Source organism: Fistularia commersonii, chromosome 10 (assembly GCF_037954325.1).
Source record: "Fistularia commersonii isolate RoL2024-O1a breed Wild chromosome 10, RoL_Fcom_v1.0, whole genome shotgun sequence".
Taxonomy (NCBI): Eukaryota; Metazoa; Chordata; class Actinopteri; order Syngnathiformes; family Fistulariidae; genus Fistularia; species Fistularia commersonii.
The window spans coordinates 20,372,669-20,391,641 of record NC_141293.1 but is presented as its reverse complement, the minus strand read 5'-3'; the positions used below and the strand labels follow the sequence as shown (position 1 = coordinate 20,391,641).

General features: G+C 40.8%; 1 protein-coding gene across 1 annotated transcript; it reads left to right on the top strand.

Moving 5' to 3' along the window:
• The first annotated feature begins 4 nt into the window (after positions 1–4).
• xpo6 (exportin 6) lies at positions 5–18,848 on the top strand. Its single transcript, XM_086154325.1, has 24 exons — positions 5–803; positions 2,450–2,540; positions 2,697–2,809; positions 3,170–3,367; positions 5,257–5,416; positions 5,833–5,910; positions 6,010–6,541; positions 8,121–8,247; positions 8,355–8,464; positions 8,662–8,770; positions 8,954–9,046; positions 10,970–11,039; positions 11,152–11,311; positions 11,543–11,635; positions 11,890–12,034; positions 12,571–12,717; positions 12,832–13,021; positions 13,152–13,307; positions 13,389–13,503; positions 13,659–13,830; positions 13,918–14,079; positions 14,531–14,629; positions 16,071–16,301; positions 18,088–18,848. Exons 1-24 carry the CDS (start codon positions 801–803, stop codon positions 18,187–18,189), a joined length of 3,456 nt encoding a protein of 1,151 aa, XP_086010451.1. The 5' UTR covers positions 5–800; the 3' UTR covers positions 18,190–18,848.
• The last annotated feature ends 125 nt before the right edge of the window (positions 18,849–18,973 follow it).

Genomic DNA, 18,973 nt, shown 5'->3' with positions numbered 1-18,973 from the left:
GAGGTACCAACCGTGAGGGGGAGACTTGACACCAACCGTCCGGGGTTGGTTCACTGCCGCGGCGAAAGAGGAAGTGGCGAAGCGCCGCGCAGCCCATGTCCCTGAGCCGCCCTAAGACCCGGACGGGGGAAGAACAGCCATAGTCTGAGGGTTATGAGCAATTTTTCAACAAGATGTACTCCGCGTACATCGATGGCCAATTTGAATGTGCATAAGGTCTAGGAAAAGTTGTCCAGAGCGCCGGCCCCGGGGTCACGTCGACGTTTGACGGCGAACCTAGCTAACGAAAATGATGCCTTCATCCTTGTGGAAAAGCTAACGAGTTAGCCATCCGCTGCAGCGTTAGCATTGGGGTAACTCCGGCTAGCTTCAAAACATTTCACTCTGCAAACGTAGAGAGCTAATTATCGTTGCACATGTCTCCGGCGTCGACGTCGCTCGAAAAACGGGATCGCTATATTTATCCTAAACCGCTAACAGAAATAATGCGACGGTGCGAGGCGATTTGACATAGCTGGTTTATTGAGCGAAACGGCGTTTAATCCAAACACGTTAAGTTGTGTCAGTATCTGACTGTGTGCTCTCCAAGCCGTGGATCTCTTGGTCGGCCAAGTCATCAAACTGATCGAGCGAGAGGAGCGACCGGACCACGATGAACCCCCTCTGCGCCTGCTTTAGCCAGCGACACCATAGCTAACGTTAGCTACACAATTGGGCTTGTTCGGTGATTTAACGTCGGTTTATAAAGGGCTTTAACCCGAGACTAACTGAACTGAAGAAACCGTCGGAGCCGGTTCGTTATGGTAAGTACACTTTGATACGTAAATGTCAACATATTACTATCGTCCCCCGGTGTCATTTGCTGGTAGCTAACGTGGTTCTAATCTATTGATCTCAGTCATGCACAGGAAGAGCTAATGTAAGGGGATAGTAGAGTAAAATGTGACCGGAGTCAGATTTAACGTATGCTCCGCGGCCCTCCAAGCCCGGTAAGTCACATAACGGACTGCTGGCACCGGGATGTGACAGCTCCTCAAGCCATTTCACGATACTTGACGCCCATCTTGCAAAACGGAATATTTCCTTCAAGTTGCGTTACGCCTCGGCAAGTTGTGGCTCATTTGCAGAATTCCTACGTGCATACCACTGAGACATTCTTTAATTCTCCGCTTTGCAAAAGGTCTATGTTGTTGTTTTGTTTTGCTTTTTTTGCGACCATCACACAAACGTGGTCATATCTCACTTTATTTGGTCTAATGACAGCTCGATCGTTTTTTGGTGTACTATCATGTACTATCATTACGCCATCCTCATAACTGTGATCCACACGAGTTTGTCTGTTTGCAGCTGTAAGCCGCGTTTCACCCTTAGAAACTTTTTAATCACACGACAGTCGTCGGTAAAGGTCTGTTGCTTTCATATTTGTGGAGAACACCTGGTTCCACCCAGGAAGTTGCAACTTACTTTCCCAACCCAGCGACACAGGGCAAATGTCTCCGAACACTCGCATAAGAGGCCTTTTTGCAGCCTGCAGGTCTGCACGTGGAAACGAGACGGAAAAATGGACGCTTTTCTATCAAATAAAAAAAGATAAATGCTCATCAGATGCTCAGGATGTGCAAATGAATTATTAAAGCAGCGATGCAGTCACAGACCTACTACCAATTGCACAATACATGCAGCAGTTTACTCTTGAATTAAACCGTAACAGAACATGGCAGGTTTGTCTTATGTAGGAAATTAAACCAATGGAAATGTATTGTGAGTGGTATTAATAATACAAAGTCAAACACAAGACAGCTGGCAAGATGTAGTTTAAAATTCAGGAAACCAATAGACTCAATCTTAAAACTGCTTCATCTCGTAATTTTTCTGTCTCGTTTTCTCCCCTTTTAATTTGGTGACGATCGAGATGAACAGCAAGCAGGGATGTGCCTTTTTTACCGCTAAGTGCATCTAATGAGGCGCAAGACTTTATTTGTAACGTTCATTACATTTTACACAGTTGTTTGATTGTCAAACACCGGTTCCCCAAAGTAGCAAAGGCTGTCTTTGAAAGCTATGTCTGTTAGATCAGTTAAAGGAAAAAACTACTTCAACTTAACCCACCCAGAGGTGGACTATGCCTTTAAGCGTATGATCAGTTAAAAAAATGTATCAAAGTTAAAAATGTCAAAAATATGTGTTCTCAGTCATCCACGTCCTGTTCGACACGGTTCTAGAGTTTTCTTAATTTTTTCATTAAATGGTGTCTTCATTCAAACCACAGACTCAGTTCTTGTGATTTTTCCACTCTTGCTGTGAGTTTACATAGACAGTCACTTGAAGTTGAATGGCTGACTTACCACTCCTGAAACAGAAATCTGTCATCTATTGTTCTGATCATACATATTTGCAATGATCTCTGAATGAATGTAGCACTTAACCATGCCCTTTTCTCCTTCACAAGGCTTCAGAAGAGGCATCCCTGCGTGCTTTGGAGAGCCTAATGACGGAGTTCTTTCACAGTTGCACAACTAATGAACGAAAAAGAGAAATTGGTAAGTTCTGCCATCTGAAGTACTGATTTATCGAATCTTTCGACCTTCTGGATTTGAATCGAAACCTAAAATGTGTGAACGATATGTTTTATTGCAGTTTTTAAATGCACTTCCTGTTTTGAGACACATTCTATTTTTTTTTCTCTTTTTTTGCAGAAGAGCTGCTGAATAATTTTGCACAGCAGACCGGCGCATGGCGCCACTGCTTGTTCTTCCTCTCTAATACTCGAAATGAGTATGTAATGATGTACAGTCTCACAGTATTTGAAGTAAGTCGCTTAGCCTGAGAATAACTTCTAGACACGTTAGGTTCCTCTTATATTGTATCTAAATATAGACAACGCAAGTTCAAATCCAGGCACTTAAGACGTGAAGTAATAAAGATGCCTTGCTTTTTTTTTTTTAACCTTTTCCTGTGACCTTTATTTTGTAAAAAGATATATGTCATGCTCATTTTGTGCATTGAAACATCTTGTGACCTACTCTGACCTTACTTCACGCATAATTCTTACAGCGTTCTGAATTTACGTGAAGGTGTTTTAGTAAACATATTTTCCTTTAATAAAAATAAAATTCGCAGAATTTTTTCCGCTCTTGCCGCTCTTAAAATTTCTTCCCTTGACTTTCAGAATCTGGTAAATAAGATGTGGATCGGTGTTGCCTCACAAGATAAGATGGAGATTCGCAGCTGTTTGCCTAAACTTCTGCTTGCACAGCACAAATCTGTGCCCTACTTTATTCGCAACAAACTCTGCAAAGTTATTGTTGATATTGGTCGCCAGGACTGGCCAATGTTTTACCACGATTTCTTCACAAACACCCTTCAGGTAAGCCCTGCAGATAATGTCACTTTGTTTGACCCACGTGTTGGCTCAGATTCAGTCAGCCGTTTTTGATGTGTAAATAAATAAATACATGTATTCTTTAAGTTATAGAAATCACATCCAAACAGTAAGTGTACAAATCTATGCCATAGTCCTCATGGGCAAGTCCTTCCACTCAGCATATATTGAAGTGACACCCAGTAAGTTACATCAGGCTTTCCCTGGCACAGTAAACAGGGAGAGGCCTCCAGTATATGAACCACATACATAGACCCAGTGTTCTTTTTTTTTACTTTTAATTTTGGCTACTGCATCATTTACGGTCTAAAATTCAATTTTTCTTCAATGGGTTATTTGTCCATGGTGCACTATCCAATGCTTCATTTCACATACCTTTATTTCGTATGTGAGGTACAGAGAGCATCAACTGTGCTTGCATCTGTGAAGCCATATCATTGGATCGTTATATTTGGTATTACTCTTAAAGGGACAATAAAGGGTGAGAGATCTGTGCTATATCAGCCATCTATAGATCCAGGCTTCTCTATGAGAATGCTTAATGCATGTCGTCGTCTTCTTCTTTCGTCTTTTCCCTTCAGGTGTCGCCACAGCGAATAAACCTTCTCCATCTCACCCTATTCTCCGTATCCTCCTCTCTCACACCAACTACCTTCATATCCTCTCTCACTACATCAATAAATCTTTTCTTTGGTCTTCCTCGAGACCTCGAGACCTCTTGCCTGGCAGCTTCAATCCCAGCATCCCAGCGTCTACCAATATATTCTCTATCCCTCCTCTGTCCATCACCCAACCATCTCAGTCTGGCTTCTCTGACCTTCTGTCCAAAACATCTAACATGTGCTGTTCCTCTGATAGCCTCATTCCTGATCCTCTCCATCCTGGTCACTCCCAAAGAGAACCTCAACATCTTCATCTCTGCAACCTCTAGTTCTGCCTGCTGTCTTTTGGTCATTGTAACCGTTTCTAGTCCAAACATCATCGCTGGTCTCACCACTGTCTTGTACACCTTTCCTTTTATTCTGGCCGATGTTCTTCTATCTCTTCGTACCCCTGACACTTTTCTCCACCCATTCCAACCTGCTTGGACCCGTCTCTTCACCTCTGTTGACCCCAAGTGCCTGAAATCCTCCAACTTCTCGATCTCCTCTCGTTCACACACATATGTAGTGTCTTGCTGTGACTAACTTTCATTTCTCTCCTTTCCAGAGCATACCTTCGCCTCTCTAGATTTTCCTCAATCTGTTCTCTGCTCTCACTACAGATCCCAATGTCATCTTCAAACATCATGGTCCATGGAATGCTTAATGCCTGTAGAGGTCCAAAATGGAAAATAAAATTTGTGATAGAGATGTTCACCCTGTTTCCCTGATCAAGAGATGTCATATAGTTGAAAAGACAAGTACTTGGGAGAAAAGTTTCCTATAAAATAATGATACTTTTAGTTCTTTCTGAACTGACGCAGAAAATCAATACACTGAATGAATTAATTTTTTGGTAGGTCCAAAAATGTTCCCTTAAAAATACAAATTAATGGTAAATAGTCCAATGGAGAAGGTAGATCATCAAGTTATCTAACAGTATTGCTCCTCATGCATATGCAGTGTACTGTATGAGAGTTATTATGGTAATTCATAATTGTATATAATCTTGTAAACGCTGTAAAAAGTCACATTTGTCGGAGAAAAAGTAACTTGGTTCTACTAATGAATCACTGAAGACCCTTGTTCTGTCGCCTTACCTGGATTTAATATTGCTCAATGTCCAGCCGTGAAACATTTTGAAAAGGGCGCTGAAGGGTCTACAGGTATCAAGTCCAATTTGATAATAATGTTTTCTCAAGAGGTTGTCAGCTTATTTGTTCTGAATTGCAGCTGATCCAGTCTCCAGCTCTGGCTTCATTAGGATTAGTGATGCTAAAAACCACATCAGAGGAACTTGCATGTCCACGTGAAGATTTGAGTGTTGCCAGGAAAGATGAGTTGCGTAAACTGTTGTTGGATCAGGTACCGACAGTGCTTGGGCTGTTGACAGGTAAGAACAACCTTTTTGGATGTTTTCAAATAAAGAGGTACCTTCAAATACCCAATAATAGCTGCTGTGAAGATCTTCTCTATAGATGTAATATAAATATCTTGCACATATGAATGTGAATGAAACGTACTATTGAGTTAGATGTGCAAGAGCTGACAAAGCCAGGGAGACTCCCAAGTAATCATACTGGTTTTTTTCTGTTATAGAGTATTGTCAGTTGTGTGATGATGTTCAATTGTGTGAGTCCTCATATTGATATTGTTTGTTACATCTCCAAGCAAAATATTTTGTATCGCTTATTTTTTCGATGGATCGCGGGCACTTGTTGCTTCTAAATGCTAAATTTTGATTGTTATTTATAAAGCGCTGACGACAATTCTGTCTCCTATCCACAATTTTGCCTCCTACATTGGCAGGTATTCTTGAGACCTATTGGGACAAGCACAGTATTATAGCTTCCACCCCCCCGCCCTCGCCCACCTCAGGGGAAAGTGGTGAGTGTTTTGCTGTGTGAAATTGCAGACTTGTTGCTACTGTAATGCAGCATAAGGTTGTAGGCTAACAGCTATATTTTTTCTCTTGTAATCTCTCAGTGGAACTGCTTGGCAGTTTGTTTCAGGGCAGCCAGTACTCGAAGCTGCTCTGCCAGCCCATGGCAGCATTGGACAATGAGAGCCACCAGCTCTGTTGTCTGGTTTTGGAGTGTTTGGCTCACCTGTTTAGTTGGATCCCTCTATCCACAAGCATCACACCCACACTGTTGGCATCCATTTTTCATTTTGCACGCTTTGGCTGTGATTTGCGGACAAAGGCCAAGACCGGATCCTTCATCTCCTCCACCTCTTCCTCTTCAAATGGGCAGCTTAATTCTGGGACAATGCAACCAACATCAAACGGGGGAGGACGGCATGGACAGCAAAGTGAAGGCAGCAAAGTGGATCGTGCCCGGCTTGGAGTGCTTGCCATGACCTGTGTTAACGAACTAGTGTCCAAGAACTGCGTGCCAATGGATTTTGAGGAATACCTCTTGCGGATGTTCCAGCAGACATTCTTTCTTCTGCAGAAGCTGACACGCGAAAATAATGCTCATACAGTCAAGAGTCGCCTTCAGGAACTTGATGAGAGGTTTGTTGGCATCAGTGTCTCAAGACAATAGTATTTCAGCACAATTATATTCACACAGGCCCAAGTCTGAAGTAGCTCGAAGGTATTCGGTCATGGTGTATTGCTTAAAATGGCCTTTTGTTTTCATCCTGCCTTCTCTGCAAAGTGGCTCCTTGTTATTCTGTCACATGTCTTTCCCTGTGACTTCCTTCTCTGAGCCTGTGTGCATAAACTTGTCATTTCAGAAATACGGCTATGAACGTTTTTAAACATACATTTATATTTTGCAAAGTTTGAAACCCAGAGAAATTGGGGTGATTTTTTTTTTTTTACATTTTTTTTCTCTCCCCTATTTTACAGTCTAATTGTGCCTAGTTTATACACCAGGCATTAATAGGTCAGCTACAGCTTATGATCCCGCTTTTTTCATCGATATCCCAGTCCTAATTAGCCTTAGTATACCCTTAATATATTCACAAGTTGTCTAACTGTGTGCAGAGTCGTATAAGCCACATTATCAAGATGGACACCACAGTCGGACAATGTGACTTGACTTTATGATGGAGACATCTGGAGTGTATTGCAGAAACTTCCCTTCTAACTTATGAAAGGAGGATTACAAACAAAGTTTAGGAATCCTACCACATTTAGTGATAGCTTCTGTTTCCAAATGATCTCGTTCAGCTTTTGAATGAGCTTAACGCATTTTTATTATTGTTTACATTTTCTTTTTTAACACACAAGACAAGAACTCTATGTTCTCTCAGATAAGTTCAGATAAGATAAGACAGATAAGTTAGATTTTTTCTGGTACATTTACAAAAAAAAATATTTCAATGTAGATTACAGTCAATTGAGCGGAAGAAAATCTATTTAATTTGTAAGTTAGAACACAAGTAGTTGAGCGTTGTAGTCCTGCCTTGAACGGCTCAATTTCTCTGCCCAAAAATATGCAGTCAACTTTTTTACTGCGTTCTCTTAATTCTTCATGTACTTAGTGAGGTAACCAAGCAGCCAGAATCATTATTTGTCAATTGTATATAAGGAGCAGCCAAAAGAGCAGAAGGCCAATGAAACAGTCCCTTCTACTGTCTACTTTTGCAACACATACTCCACAAACACGCTTGACTTTGCACCCTGTTTTCTGTCATTAAATTTTACTGAGAGATATTTTAACTGAACTCAGTTGTATATTCACTGATAATATAATCTGATTCCTGCTTTGCCTTCATCACTTCTAGGCTTCATGGAAATGTATGTCCCTTAAAATAGAGACGCGGTTTTAGCAGATCTGCACAAGTCATAAAAGGTTGTAATTCATCTAGGAACCCTATTTTAACACCTAAATGGCATCCTCTGAATTGCCAGCGGATACAGTTTTTGTTCGGGACCAAGCTTTAGGACCACTGTCTGTCATCAGAGTTCGTTACGTCACACAGGGCTTGCCTCATAATTTCTCATAAGTAATGCCTGTTGATATATTCTTGGTTGTTTTGAAGGTAATCAAAGAGAAGAAATAGATTGGTAAGCATTGAGTGACTAAAACGTGAGATACACTTTTCACCCGCTTACTTTTTTAACCTTTGCTTTCATTTTGCAGCTACTTGGAGAAATTCACGGACTTTCTCCGCCTGTTTGTCAGTGTCCATTTGCGACGGATTGAGTCAAGCCCTCAGTTTCCAATAGTAGAATTTCTTGCTCTGCTTTTTAAATATACCTTTAATCAGGTAATAATCTTTTTGGAAATCAGTTATTTTTTGCAACACAATTTTGGTATTCTACCGTTCTGCAGTATATGAAATAGATTCTGTAAGTTGCCTCTCAATTGTTTCAGCCTACCCATGAGGGTTACTTTGCTTGCTTGGATATATGGAGCGTGTTTTTGGATTTTCTAACAACCAAAATCAAAAGTAGACTCGCTGACAGAGAAAGTGTTCTAAATAGGTAAGTTACTTGATAATCTTTTCGTCCCCCTCAGGCTGCATAGTTTGCCACTCAATCTTGAACTTAAAAGCAATTGTCTCAGAAAAATGTAATGTTTTATTTTCTGTAAAAAATGTTTCAAAAGTCCCCTTGGATATTTGTTTACGCTTTGTTTCAAATGTTCTTGTGTATTCAGTGTATTTTTTTTTGTTCCTCAGGTACAAAGATGCCTTGGGTCTTCTATTAAGGGAAGTTCTGAATCGTATACAGTTCAGATACAATCAGGCCCAGTTAGAAGAGCTGGATGACGAGACTCTTGATGATGATGTGAGAAGATTTCATTTGTTTCACTCTCCAATATTTGCATCTCTTTTGCTGCCAGAATTGTTCAATTAAAGATTATTATTATTATTAATATTGTTGAGTCTAATATGATGTCCATTTCAAGAGCTGCCCACCTTACCAAAGCACACCTCACTTCAACATTTGAATGTCTTCTGATAACTATAGCAACAGACTGAGTGGCAAAGGTACCTGCGTCAGAGTCTGGAGGTGGTTGCCAAGGTGATGGAGCTGCTCCCATCCCATGCGTTCTCTACTTTGGTAAGAGATCCATTTATGTTTTCGGTCGGTTAACAAAATGCTGAAATATGTGAGAATTAACCTCACTGTCCTCTTAAAAACGATTGCACAGGATTAATTTTCGACCTTGAGTATTGAACCATGAGTAATGTGTGAAAAATGTAATCGATTTAATAGCTTTAGGGTCATTATGTTAATTTATGTAGGATTTATTTTAAGAGTATATGTGAGTAAACGAGAGGAACCCTGGTGGAACGGTGAGGCTCCAGGGAGCGGAGATCAAAAAATTGGAGGATTTCAGGTACTTGGGGTCAACAGTCCAGAGCGTAGGAGAGTGTGGAAAAGAGGTGAAGATACGGGTCCAAGCAGGTTGGAATGGGTGGAGAAAAGTGTCAGGGGTACCAAGAGATACAAGACTTTCAGCCAGAATAAAAGGAAAGGTGTAAAAGACAGTGGTGAGACCAGCGATGCTGTATGGACTAGAAACTGTTACAATGACCAAAAGACAGCAGGGAGAACTAGAGGTTGCAGATATGAAGATGTTGAGGTTCTCTTTGGGAGTGACCAGGATGGAGAGGATCGGAGAAGCCAGACTGAGATGGTTGGGTCATGTACAAAGGAGGGACAGTGAATGTATTGATAGACGGATGCTGGAATTGGAGCTGCCAGGCAGGGGGTCTCGAGGAGGACCAAAGAGAAGATTTTTGGATGTAGTGAGAGAGTATATGAAGGTAGTTTGTGTGAGAGAGGATACAGAGATTAAGGTTAGATGAAGAAAGTTGATTCGCTGTGACGACCCCTGAAGGGAGAAGCCGAAAGGAGAAGTGGAAGAAGACCAGAACAGTTAGCAATTCATCATAGTTTTGTTTATTCGAACTGTAATCATCAATCTTTGATCCATTTTTTGTGTTGGCTTTTTTTCTTTGTTTGAGGCTACCCTTTACTGTAATTTCAACAGGAATTCTTTCCGTTGCTCAATTAAAAAAACTTAAATTTTCGAAAGATACATTTTGGGGTCTGAATGGGGAAAAAGAATAGCGGTTAGGAATAGTTATTTCATAAGCACAGTGATTTATATATTAATGCCATATACGCTTACTTTGCATACACACTTGGCACACAAGGGAAAAGCCGAAAGAAGAAGAAGAAGAAGAAGATCAAAAAACGGGAAGTTACCCACATCTTCATCAGGGAACTTAATGATATTATTAGAGGAAAAAAATGAGCAAGGTTGCTCGAATGGTGCAATTATATTAAAACTCTTGATGAACATCAGACGTAAAAGGGTTAGACGTTTTGGGGCAGGACCTCAGCTCATAGGTAAGTAATCTCCACGGGTCCTGGCTTTGAGCCCCATGCTGCCCTTGGGTCTGTGTGAAGTTTTATGAGCTCAGCAGTGCCTGTTTTCACACCATTCAAATGGTATTCCAGAGATTTTGTGTCTGTCATTCCCTGAGCAAGTCTTGGAAACTAAGGGACGTCTTTTCCTCCTCAGCACAGTACATATTGGCTCAATCTTGTGTTAGCTGAGTTAATTTTATCTCAAGACTTTCTTTCCTCTTTTTTTTTTTCTCTAATAACCTCGAATATTTATAGTTTTTGTTTGTGTCACACTGTGCTGTCTTTCTTTGACTGTTAAGACAGAGTTGTCTGCAATTTCCCTCGGGATTAATAAAGTTGTTCTTATTCTTATTCTTATTCTTATTCTTATTCTTATTGTCTTATGCATGTGGTTAAAGCAGTTTTGGGTGATTGTTTTGTACAGTTGTGTGGCGAAAATGTTACTTTTCACATGATCGCAAATTTTGATGGAAGAGAAGTACCAGTACTGTAATGTTATTTGTTTTTTTTTTTAAATCATTTTCTTCTCAAGGGACTGTTTCATATGATGATCATTGTTTTGATTATGTGATAGTCACAGTCTGATTTATTTTCTATTTCCAGTTTCCAGTCCTCCAAGAAAATTTAGACGTGTATCTGGGTTTGCAACAATTTATTGTCACCACCGGAGCTAGTAAGTCAACATTACATTTTGTCTATTTTCACATTCTGTGATGCGCTCAAATAATGTCACAGGAAAGAATGCTGTAAATTTGGTGATGCTCATTATTATAATGTACTTTCAGGTCAGAGGCTTAACGTCACTGCAGAGAATGACTGCCGTCGACTTCACTGTTCTCTCAGGGACCTCAGCTCCCTCCTTCAAGCTGTCGGCCGTGTAGCCGAGCACTTCATCGGGGAGGTTTTTGCTGCTCGTTTCAGTGACGCACTTGCAGTGCTGGAGAGGTCAGTGCACTGGCACTATTCCAAAATTCAAAATGCATAAAAGTGTGAACCGAATAAAACATTTTTCAAAATGACATTGTGTGTTAAACTCGTAGGATAATATTGCATCCTAGTTGTGCTCAACTTGCAATTGTTATTTTTGTAATTAGTGTTTTAACAATGAGTGATGTGGATTTTTGACAACCGTTAAATATTTATTTTATGAAAGAGTTGCATGTTTTCATTTTTAAGGTTGGTTGAAGTAACTTGCTACAGCTCTCAGACCAGCCTTTATGACTTGGAGACCGCCGTGCCTTCTGTGCTCAAACCAGACCTCATTGACGTGTAAGTGTTTCAAGAAAGTGTTGCTCTCCATTTTAACCGTACTTTATTTATATGTCATTTTCTTCAATTTATGAAGCTGTTCACAGAAAATGGGAGAACTGAATATGTGTGCACTAGCTTCAATTTGCCCAGTTTAACATTTAACAGGCACATGTCACAATATTCTCAAGAATAAGTTTTTAATTTTTTTTTATATTTTAGTCTCTGCAGTACCTATATTTGTGGGTCTGTGTGCGCGTGTGTGTGTGTTGCAGACATGCACAGGCCCTTGCTGCATTGCAGGCATACTCTCATTGGCTTGCACAGTTCTACAGTGAGGTCCACAGTCAAAACCAGAGCCAGTTCATCAACCTCATCACATCTACAATAAACGCCAGTAGCCCACTCATCACTGCAAAGGTAACTTCCCAGGATAAGGCGATACGGATGCAGTTGCTATTCAGATTCACATCCCTCCCACTGTGTTGAGCTGCTCTCAGTTTGATCATTCCAGTTAAGCACAGTCTGGTCAAACAGTTCGAGTTGAGCTTCATGACAAAGGAACTTATTTTTTATGCAAAAATAGTGGCAAAAGTGGCCTCTTATTTTCTGAACCCATTCTTAGTGGGCATGGATGTCTAGGCATGTTTCAAATACTCTGAAGCTTGAAGGAGCATCTCCACTGTAAGTCCCTTTGGATAAAAGCGTCTGTGAAATGACTGCATAAATCTAAATAAATATTATGTACAATGGAACCTCTTGAGGGAAAGGCGTCTTTACCTTTTGACTATTCATTGATGGAACAAGTTCTTTCCTCATTTGAAATACACTCTGCATTATATGTAGAGTAACTGTACGTACCGTAATTCATAGCTGAACACGCACCGGCTTTCATGATTTATGAGAATGATGTTAAACCCCACATTCCTATCTTTGAATTGTGTCTTTAATTTCAGGTACCTGAAAAGTTGCTGCTCTCAGCATGCCATTTGATGGTTTCTATAACATCAACCGTGCGACCGGTGTTCTTGGTGTCTTTGCCTGCAGTTCAGAACATCTTCAGTCTCATTACAGGGAGTCAGACCCGCAGACTTCCCCAAGAGGTGTTTTGATTGCTTCTGTTTTGCACTTTTTGTCACAACTCAAGTTAATTATTGTTACTTGCTGTGGTTTGTGCTCATTCTCAGTTTGCAGTATTTAACGTCCTACTTTTGCAGGCTCACTTGCTGGTATGTAGAGCTTTGTCCAACATGCTGCTACTTCCTTGGCCAAATTTACCTGAGATTGAGCAGCAATGGCAAACACGGTCAAGCAACCACGCCAGTTTGCTGGCAGCGCTCACTCGAGAATATCGTGTTTTAAGAGGGACAGTGAATATTACTCCACGGCGGGCCGATTCAGATGACCGTTCGTATTTCTATCTCTTTTTTTTATTTTTATTTTCTACTTGTTAGTTTTAACGTGTTTTATCTTGATAGCATGAATTTGACACTTTTTTCCTGCCGTAATAATTTTTTCTGTTTTTTTTTTTTACTAGTAAAAACTGTAATACAGCAAACCTTGCCTGTGCTGAGAGACATCGTGGACAGCATCTCTGGGGAATCCACAAAGTCACGTCAGATTTGTTATCAGAGTCTTCAGGAGTCTGTCCAAGTATCCCTTAGCCTTTTCCCGGTGTTTATTCAACAGCCCGGTGAGTGCGTCCCTCTCTGTTAAGATGATACCATGAGAGTAATTATCTCAAGTAATAATGTAAATCCCTTCCTCTTTCTAGATGTGACGGATGAAATGTTGGCCTTCTTCTTGACGCTGTTTCAGGCGTTGCGAGTTCAGATGGGTGTTGCTTTCACAGGACAAATTATCCACACATTCCTCAGCATGTTCACCAGGTTAAAAATAATTGCTTATCAATAATTACACTTCTATTTAAGTAATTGTTATTGATATTTCACCCTTTTTTAGGATGGCTCTGATATAAATGCTCAAATAGAAGTGCCCTTTTCTCTCAAGGCCAGTTCCTTAACCTAATCTGTGTGTGTTGTAGGGAGCAGCTTGCAGCAAGTATTTTGCAGGAGGGGAGCGCTGGATGTCGAGTTGTACAGAAGTTCCTGAAAATCTTGCAGGTTGTGGTGCAGGAGCCTGGTCAAGCTTTCAAGCCCTTCCTGCCAAGCATCCTGGCTCTGTGCATGGAGCAAGTTTACCCAATTGTGGCCGAGGTCAGTTGGTGCTCACTTCATTTAGTTTTCACCTGCTTTGCTGGGGTCAGATTTGCTTGAAATTGTTTCATCTCCTGTCCACGCCAGCGATCTTCCCCAGATGTCAAGGCGGAGATGTTTGAGCTTCTATACCAAATACTTCACCAAAACTGGAGGTACTTCTTTAAAACTTCAGTCTTGACAAGTGTCCAAAGAGGAGCCTCTGAAGATGCCATGGAAAATGAGGCCCAGTTCACAGCTGCTATGCAGGTGTGTGTGCATGTGTGTGTGTTTTTACTCCAACTGTGGTGGACATATGATTGAAACGCATGACAATGTGCATCCTGAAAGTGAAATCTGAGTCACGTTATCAGTTTTGGTACATTGCGAAGATGCCGTAGGTCTCTCATTTTATCCTTGCTTGATTTTTTGTTTACCTAAATGGTCACCACGTTGAAAGATTACATTTTTTATTTTAAACATACACTGTATTTCCAAATGAATGAATGAACTCTATAGTTGAACTATCTTTTGGATGAATGGATTAAAAATTGACATTTAAAGCAACATAGTTGAAGGAAACTGATATTCATCGAGTCACTTGGATCAATTTTAAGACAAAGTGGAACCTGCTCCATTGTCAGTGAATCAAATCTACCAAAGTAGTTCATCAAATGTGGCTGCATTTAGTTTTTGATTTGCTTTTAAATGTCATTGCCAGGCTTTTGGACAGTCGTTCCTTCAGCCTGACATCCACATCTTCAAGCAGAATCTTTCCTATTTGGAGTCACTCAACAGCAAGCACAAGTTGTATCATAGAGTAAGTTAAACCATTTTTCATTATGGTTTTGTTTTTTCTTTAAATTACAATAGGAACCATGTTAACTGTTGAAGACATCTAAAAATTGTCACATTTCAGTGTAAGACTTACTACAAGAACACAGATGAGCACCTTTAGCAGTTTATAAGCGATTATAGTAGCAGCAACCCTACAGCAGATTAAATCTGCAGATGGAGAAATATCATGGTGACTTTCCACACGACAACAAGCATGAGCAACACTACAAGTACTCTTGTGGTGCTCAGCCCTCGGATCTATCTAGCTGTTCTGCCATCTGCTTCAGCAGTGCGGCTGCTGAAGCAATTTTCTGAACCTTCTCGTCAGCATTAAGGATTTTGCGGCACATTCGGCCTTCTATGCCTCAGAAGATGAAGCGTCTCTTTGATAGACGCTGATATCGGAACTAATACAGTGCAGCTGTCAGTAAATTTTCAAAGTGAAACACAGGAGAGACATTATATGATACAGACTCCAGCACCACATCAGAAAGACAGTAGTCAGATATTCCCATTGGACTTACTTGAGATTATTATATCCAAGCGTCTGAGCAAACAAATCATTGGTTAGTTTAAGCTCCTGATGATACTTCACTCTACACCGATGACTGAATAGAAGTGCGGTTCAGCCAGAGCACAGTCTGAACAATATCTGCTCAAAACATGACAGGCGGCCGGTAGTTTATTGATGCGGGGGACTTTGAATGACATGCTAAGACATTTGAAATCCCATGGCTCCATTCAGAAGATGAGGTCTTAGTCAGATCCACTCTCTCTGAGGTCAGCTCATTGATAAGACTTCTATACAGACCGCTGAGGGTAATTCAACCAGCAGCTGGCAATAATGTTTGGTTTTCTGTGCTTATTCAGCAGTCTGACGAGCAATAATAAATTGCAAGGATGCAGACATGTTGATTTGACATTGAATCGTTGCATGTCTGCAGTTTTAAGGCTTGTATGCATTGTCACTAACTGTAACCAGTTTGCGTCTTTTATTATTATTTTTTTGTCTCTATAGCTGTAATTTGTATGAGGTGCCACATTTACTGCTCCTATAAATCTTAGTTTTAAAAAAAAAAAAAGGTCTTCTTTTTCTTTTCAGGTCATAAGCGTGACTCTCTAAATCCTGTCCAATAACTAGCTGAAAAATCTAACTCACCAAGTTCAAGGCCATCCAACCAGACTTATAAAAAGGCAGAGACATTTTGCCTAACAGTGCAATCGCCCGTCATATACCAGAACTCTGATGCAACAGAATGAAACAAATCTCACACACATCATTGCATTACATTTACATTACATTACAGTCATTTGGCAGACGCTTTTAATCAAAGCGACTTACAGTGGAGATGCTGGGGATTAATTGCACCTGTAACAACACACCTTCATTCCCCTGACCCACAGTTTGTTTGATTGCATTTCAGAAGCTCTTTCGGACGTCGATGCTCTTCCACTTCATAAACGTGCTGTTGCAGGTCCTCCTTCATAAAAGTCACGACCTTCTCCAGGAGGAAATCACCCTCGCTATTTACAACATGGCCTCAGTGGACTTTGACGCCTTCTACTCTGCCTTCATGCCAGAGTTCCTCAATGGCTGCCAGGGTGTAGACAGCAACCAGCGAGCTGTTCTCGCACGGAACTTCAAGCTTGAACAAGTGAGAATAATAGTAACACAAACACAACACAATTATTCCCCTTAAGATACCCTTTGTATATGAACTTTTTAAGATACCAAGTGCAATCCGAGCAAATTTTATCCTGGAAATACAAAAAAAATTCACGATACATATGCGAGAGTAAGAAAATCAAAATCTGCGCTGTACGTGCCAAGCGAGCCCCCACAACTCCAATACGCTTCATGGCAACGTCGCGTCTCCTGAATTGGCGCTGCCTGCAGCTTCACCTTAAAGAACGCCGCGCAGCTTCCAGCATCCTTCGGTCACTTTGTCCGGGTAGTTAGTACAGTATGCATATCTCGTGTTCCTGTCTCTTGTGTAGCATAATTTTATATATTTTGGCTTATTTTGTCTATTTTTTTAATTATGATTATGGGCCCTAATAAAGCAAGTGGTGAACCCAGTAGGATGATGATTTCTATGGAAATTAAGTACGACCAGTATCGCATGTGAATGTTCTCACATATAATCGAAGCAAATGAATTTGTTTTCTGTTATTTGTAAATGGGGAAAATTAATTTATGATGCGAAAAAAATCAACATACAAACCCACTTCTGGAACAAATTAAATTTGTGTCTTAAGGGACCACTGTATGTGAGAAGTGACTTCTTCGGTAGTTCTCATATCTTTCTAGTTTATTAACTCCACTCCCTAAAGAGGAAAAAAAATGACGGGATTATCATCGTCCTGGAGCCTGTTCAGTTTATTAATGTAAAATTTTAACTTTATCCTTCAAATAGGTCTAGAACAGGAAAACTGGGTGTGTTTTTAATTTAACGCCCCATCAGACTAACTAACTGTCTTTTACTGCCATCTTCTGGCAAAAGTGATAAAGAAAAGAAAAACATTTTGGTTTCAAATGATTGAATTACAAAGATGCAGTTAAAGCTGTGATTAATCCAAATGAACTACCGTATTTTTTGGATTGTAATTCGCTCTGGATTATATTTTTATATAATATAAAAAAACATATTAGTCGCATTTTTGGGGCAAATTTATTTGATAAAATCCAACACCAAGTTGTGTGTGTGTGTGTGTGTGTGTGTGTGTGTGTGTGTGTGTGTGTGTGTGTGTGTGTGTGTGAGTGTGTGAGTGTGTGAGTGAGTGAGTGAGTGAGTGAGTGAGTGAGTGAGTGAGTGAGTGAGTGAGTGAGTGAGTGAGTGAGTGAGTGAGTGAGTGAGTGAGTGAGTGCGTGCGTGCGTGCGTGCGTGCGTGCGTGCGTGCGTGCGTGCGTGCGTGCGTGCGTGCGTCGATCGCTGCTATATTAAAGCTACACATGCAGACACAGAAACACACATATCAGAGCGAGGGAGCTCAATAATTTCACACCTTCTTCGCTCCAGAGTATAAGTCGCACCCCCGGCCAAACTATGTAAAAAAACTGCAATTTATAATCCGAAAAATACAGTACTAAAGTCCAGGGATGAATTGAAATGATAAAATGTAGGGTTTCAACCGCTATTGCTTACAAATGTTTTACAAGATGATGATTTTGGGATTTGTCCTGTGGACATTGTGCACAAAAATTTGTACTCAAATACTTTAAATCGGTTTTACATGCGTTAAAACATTTCTATGGTAAGTTTTGTTCGCCCAAGAGCACAGGCCCTGTCAGTCAGTTATTTTTGACTATCTTTAACACTCATTTTTTTGATGTACGCTCTTAATCCACTACTGGATCTTCCGGCCGCTCCGGATGATGTTTTTCGTCTGTCCTGCACGCTGAACCTTATCGGCCTTTTCTCTTTTGTTTGATTTCCAAAGGACCTGCCTTCGTTCACTCAGAGCGTGCAGCGGCTGGTGAACGACCTGCGCTACTACAGACTGTGTAACAGCAGCCTGCCCACCGGCACCATCAAGCTATAGCGCCGCGCCCGCTTGAAACCACTTCTCAAGTCAACTCTGATCCGAGGACCGCCTGTGCTGACCACTTTGCCCGACATGCCTCCAGATTCAGCTGTGATTCCTGGATTCAGCGTTGTTGGAAGGTTGAGTACCTGGAGAATGAGGATGCTGCTGACATTTCTCTTTTGATTTCTACTGTACAAGTTGGCGCATTTTTGTTTCTTCAAAGCAGCGCCCTCCTGTGATGCCGATGATTATTTGGCAAGAAATGTACACCTGGTCTGAAGTTTGCTTTGGACCAGACCTGGAGCAGTCTGAGCCAGGCCTTCTTTCCCCAAGCCCCGCAACACTGTCGGGCCGGGACTGAGCACTTTCAACTCATTTCGAGTTTTTAAAATGTCTGCTTTTATTCATTTTGCCTTCAAGTTTTTTCATCTCCAAAGGAGAGAGACTCAACTTAAGATCTTTCATATCATTCCATGATGAAAAGGAGAAAAATCTGCTTGATTAAATAAAGTGCTTTTTTTGTAGTAAAACTTAGGAATGGTCTAATATGTGCGGGTTTGCTATCTGTCCCTCCTGCGATGTTGGCACATTCTTGTATATAAATATGACACACACATACATCGCTAATCACTCAATGTCAATATGTCAACCATTGTTTGCTATTGAAAGCTAGGACATTGATTTGCAGTGTTGTACCTTCTATTGAAGGACATTAAAATTGTACTTGACCTTCGGATTATTCCCCTGAACTGATGTGAGGGGAAGACACGTACGTTTCCCCACTCGAGCTCAAAATGAT

Coding starts and splice junctions, on each gene's coding strand:
- xpo6 (XM_086154325.1), top strand. Junction 8,771..8,953: donor ACGAGACTCTTGATGATGAT/GTGAGAAGATTT, acceptor TGATAACTATAG/CAACAGACTGAGTGGCAAAG. Junction 11,040..11,151: donor TATTGTCACCACCGGAGCTA/GTAAGTCAACAT, acceptor ATGTACTTTCAG/GTCAGAGGCTTAACGTCACT.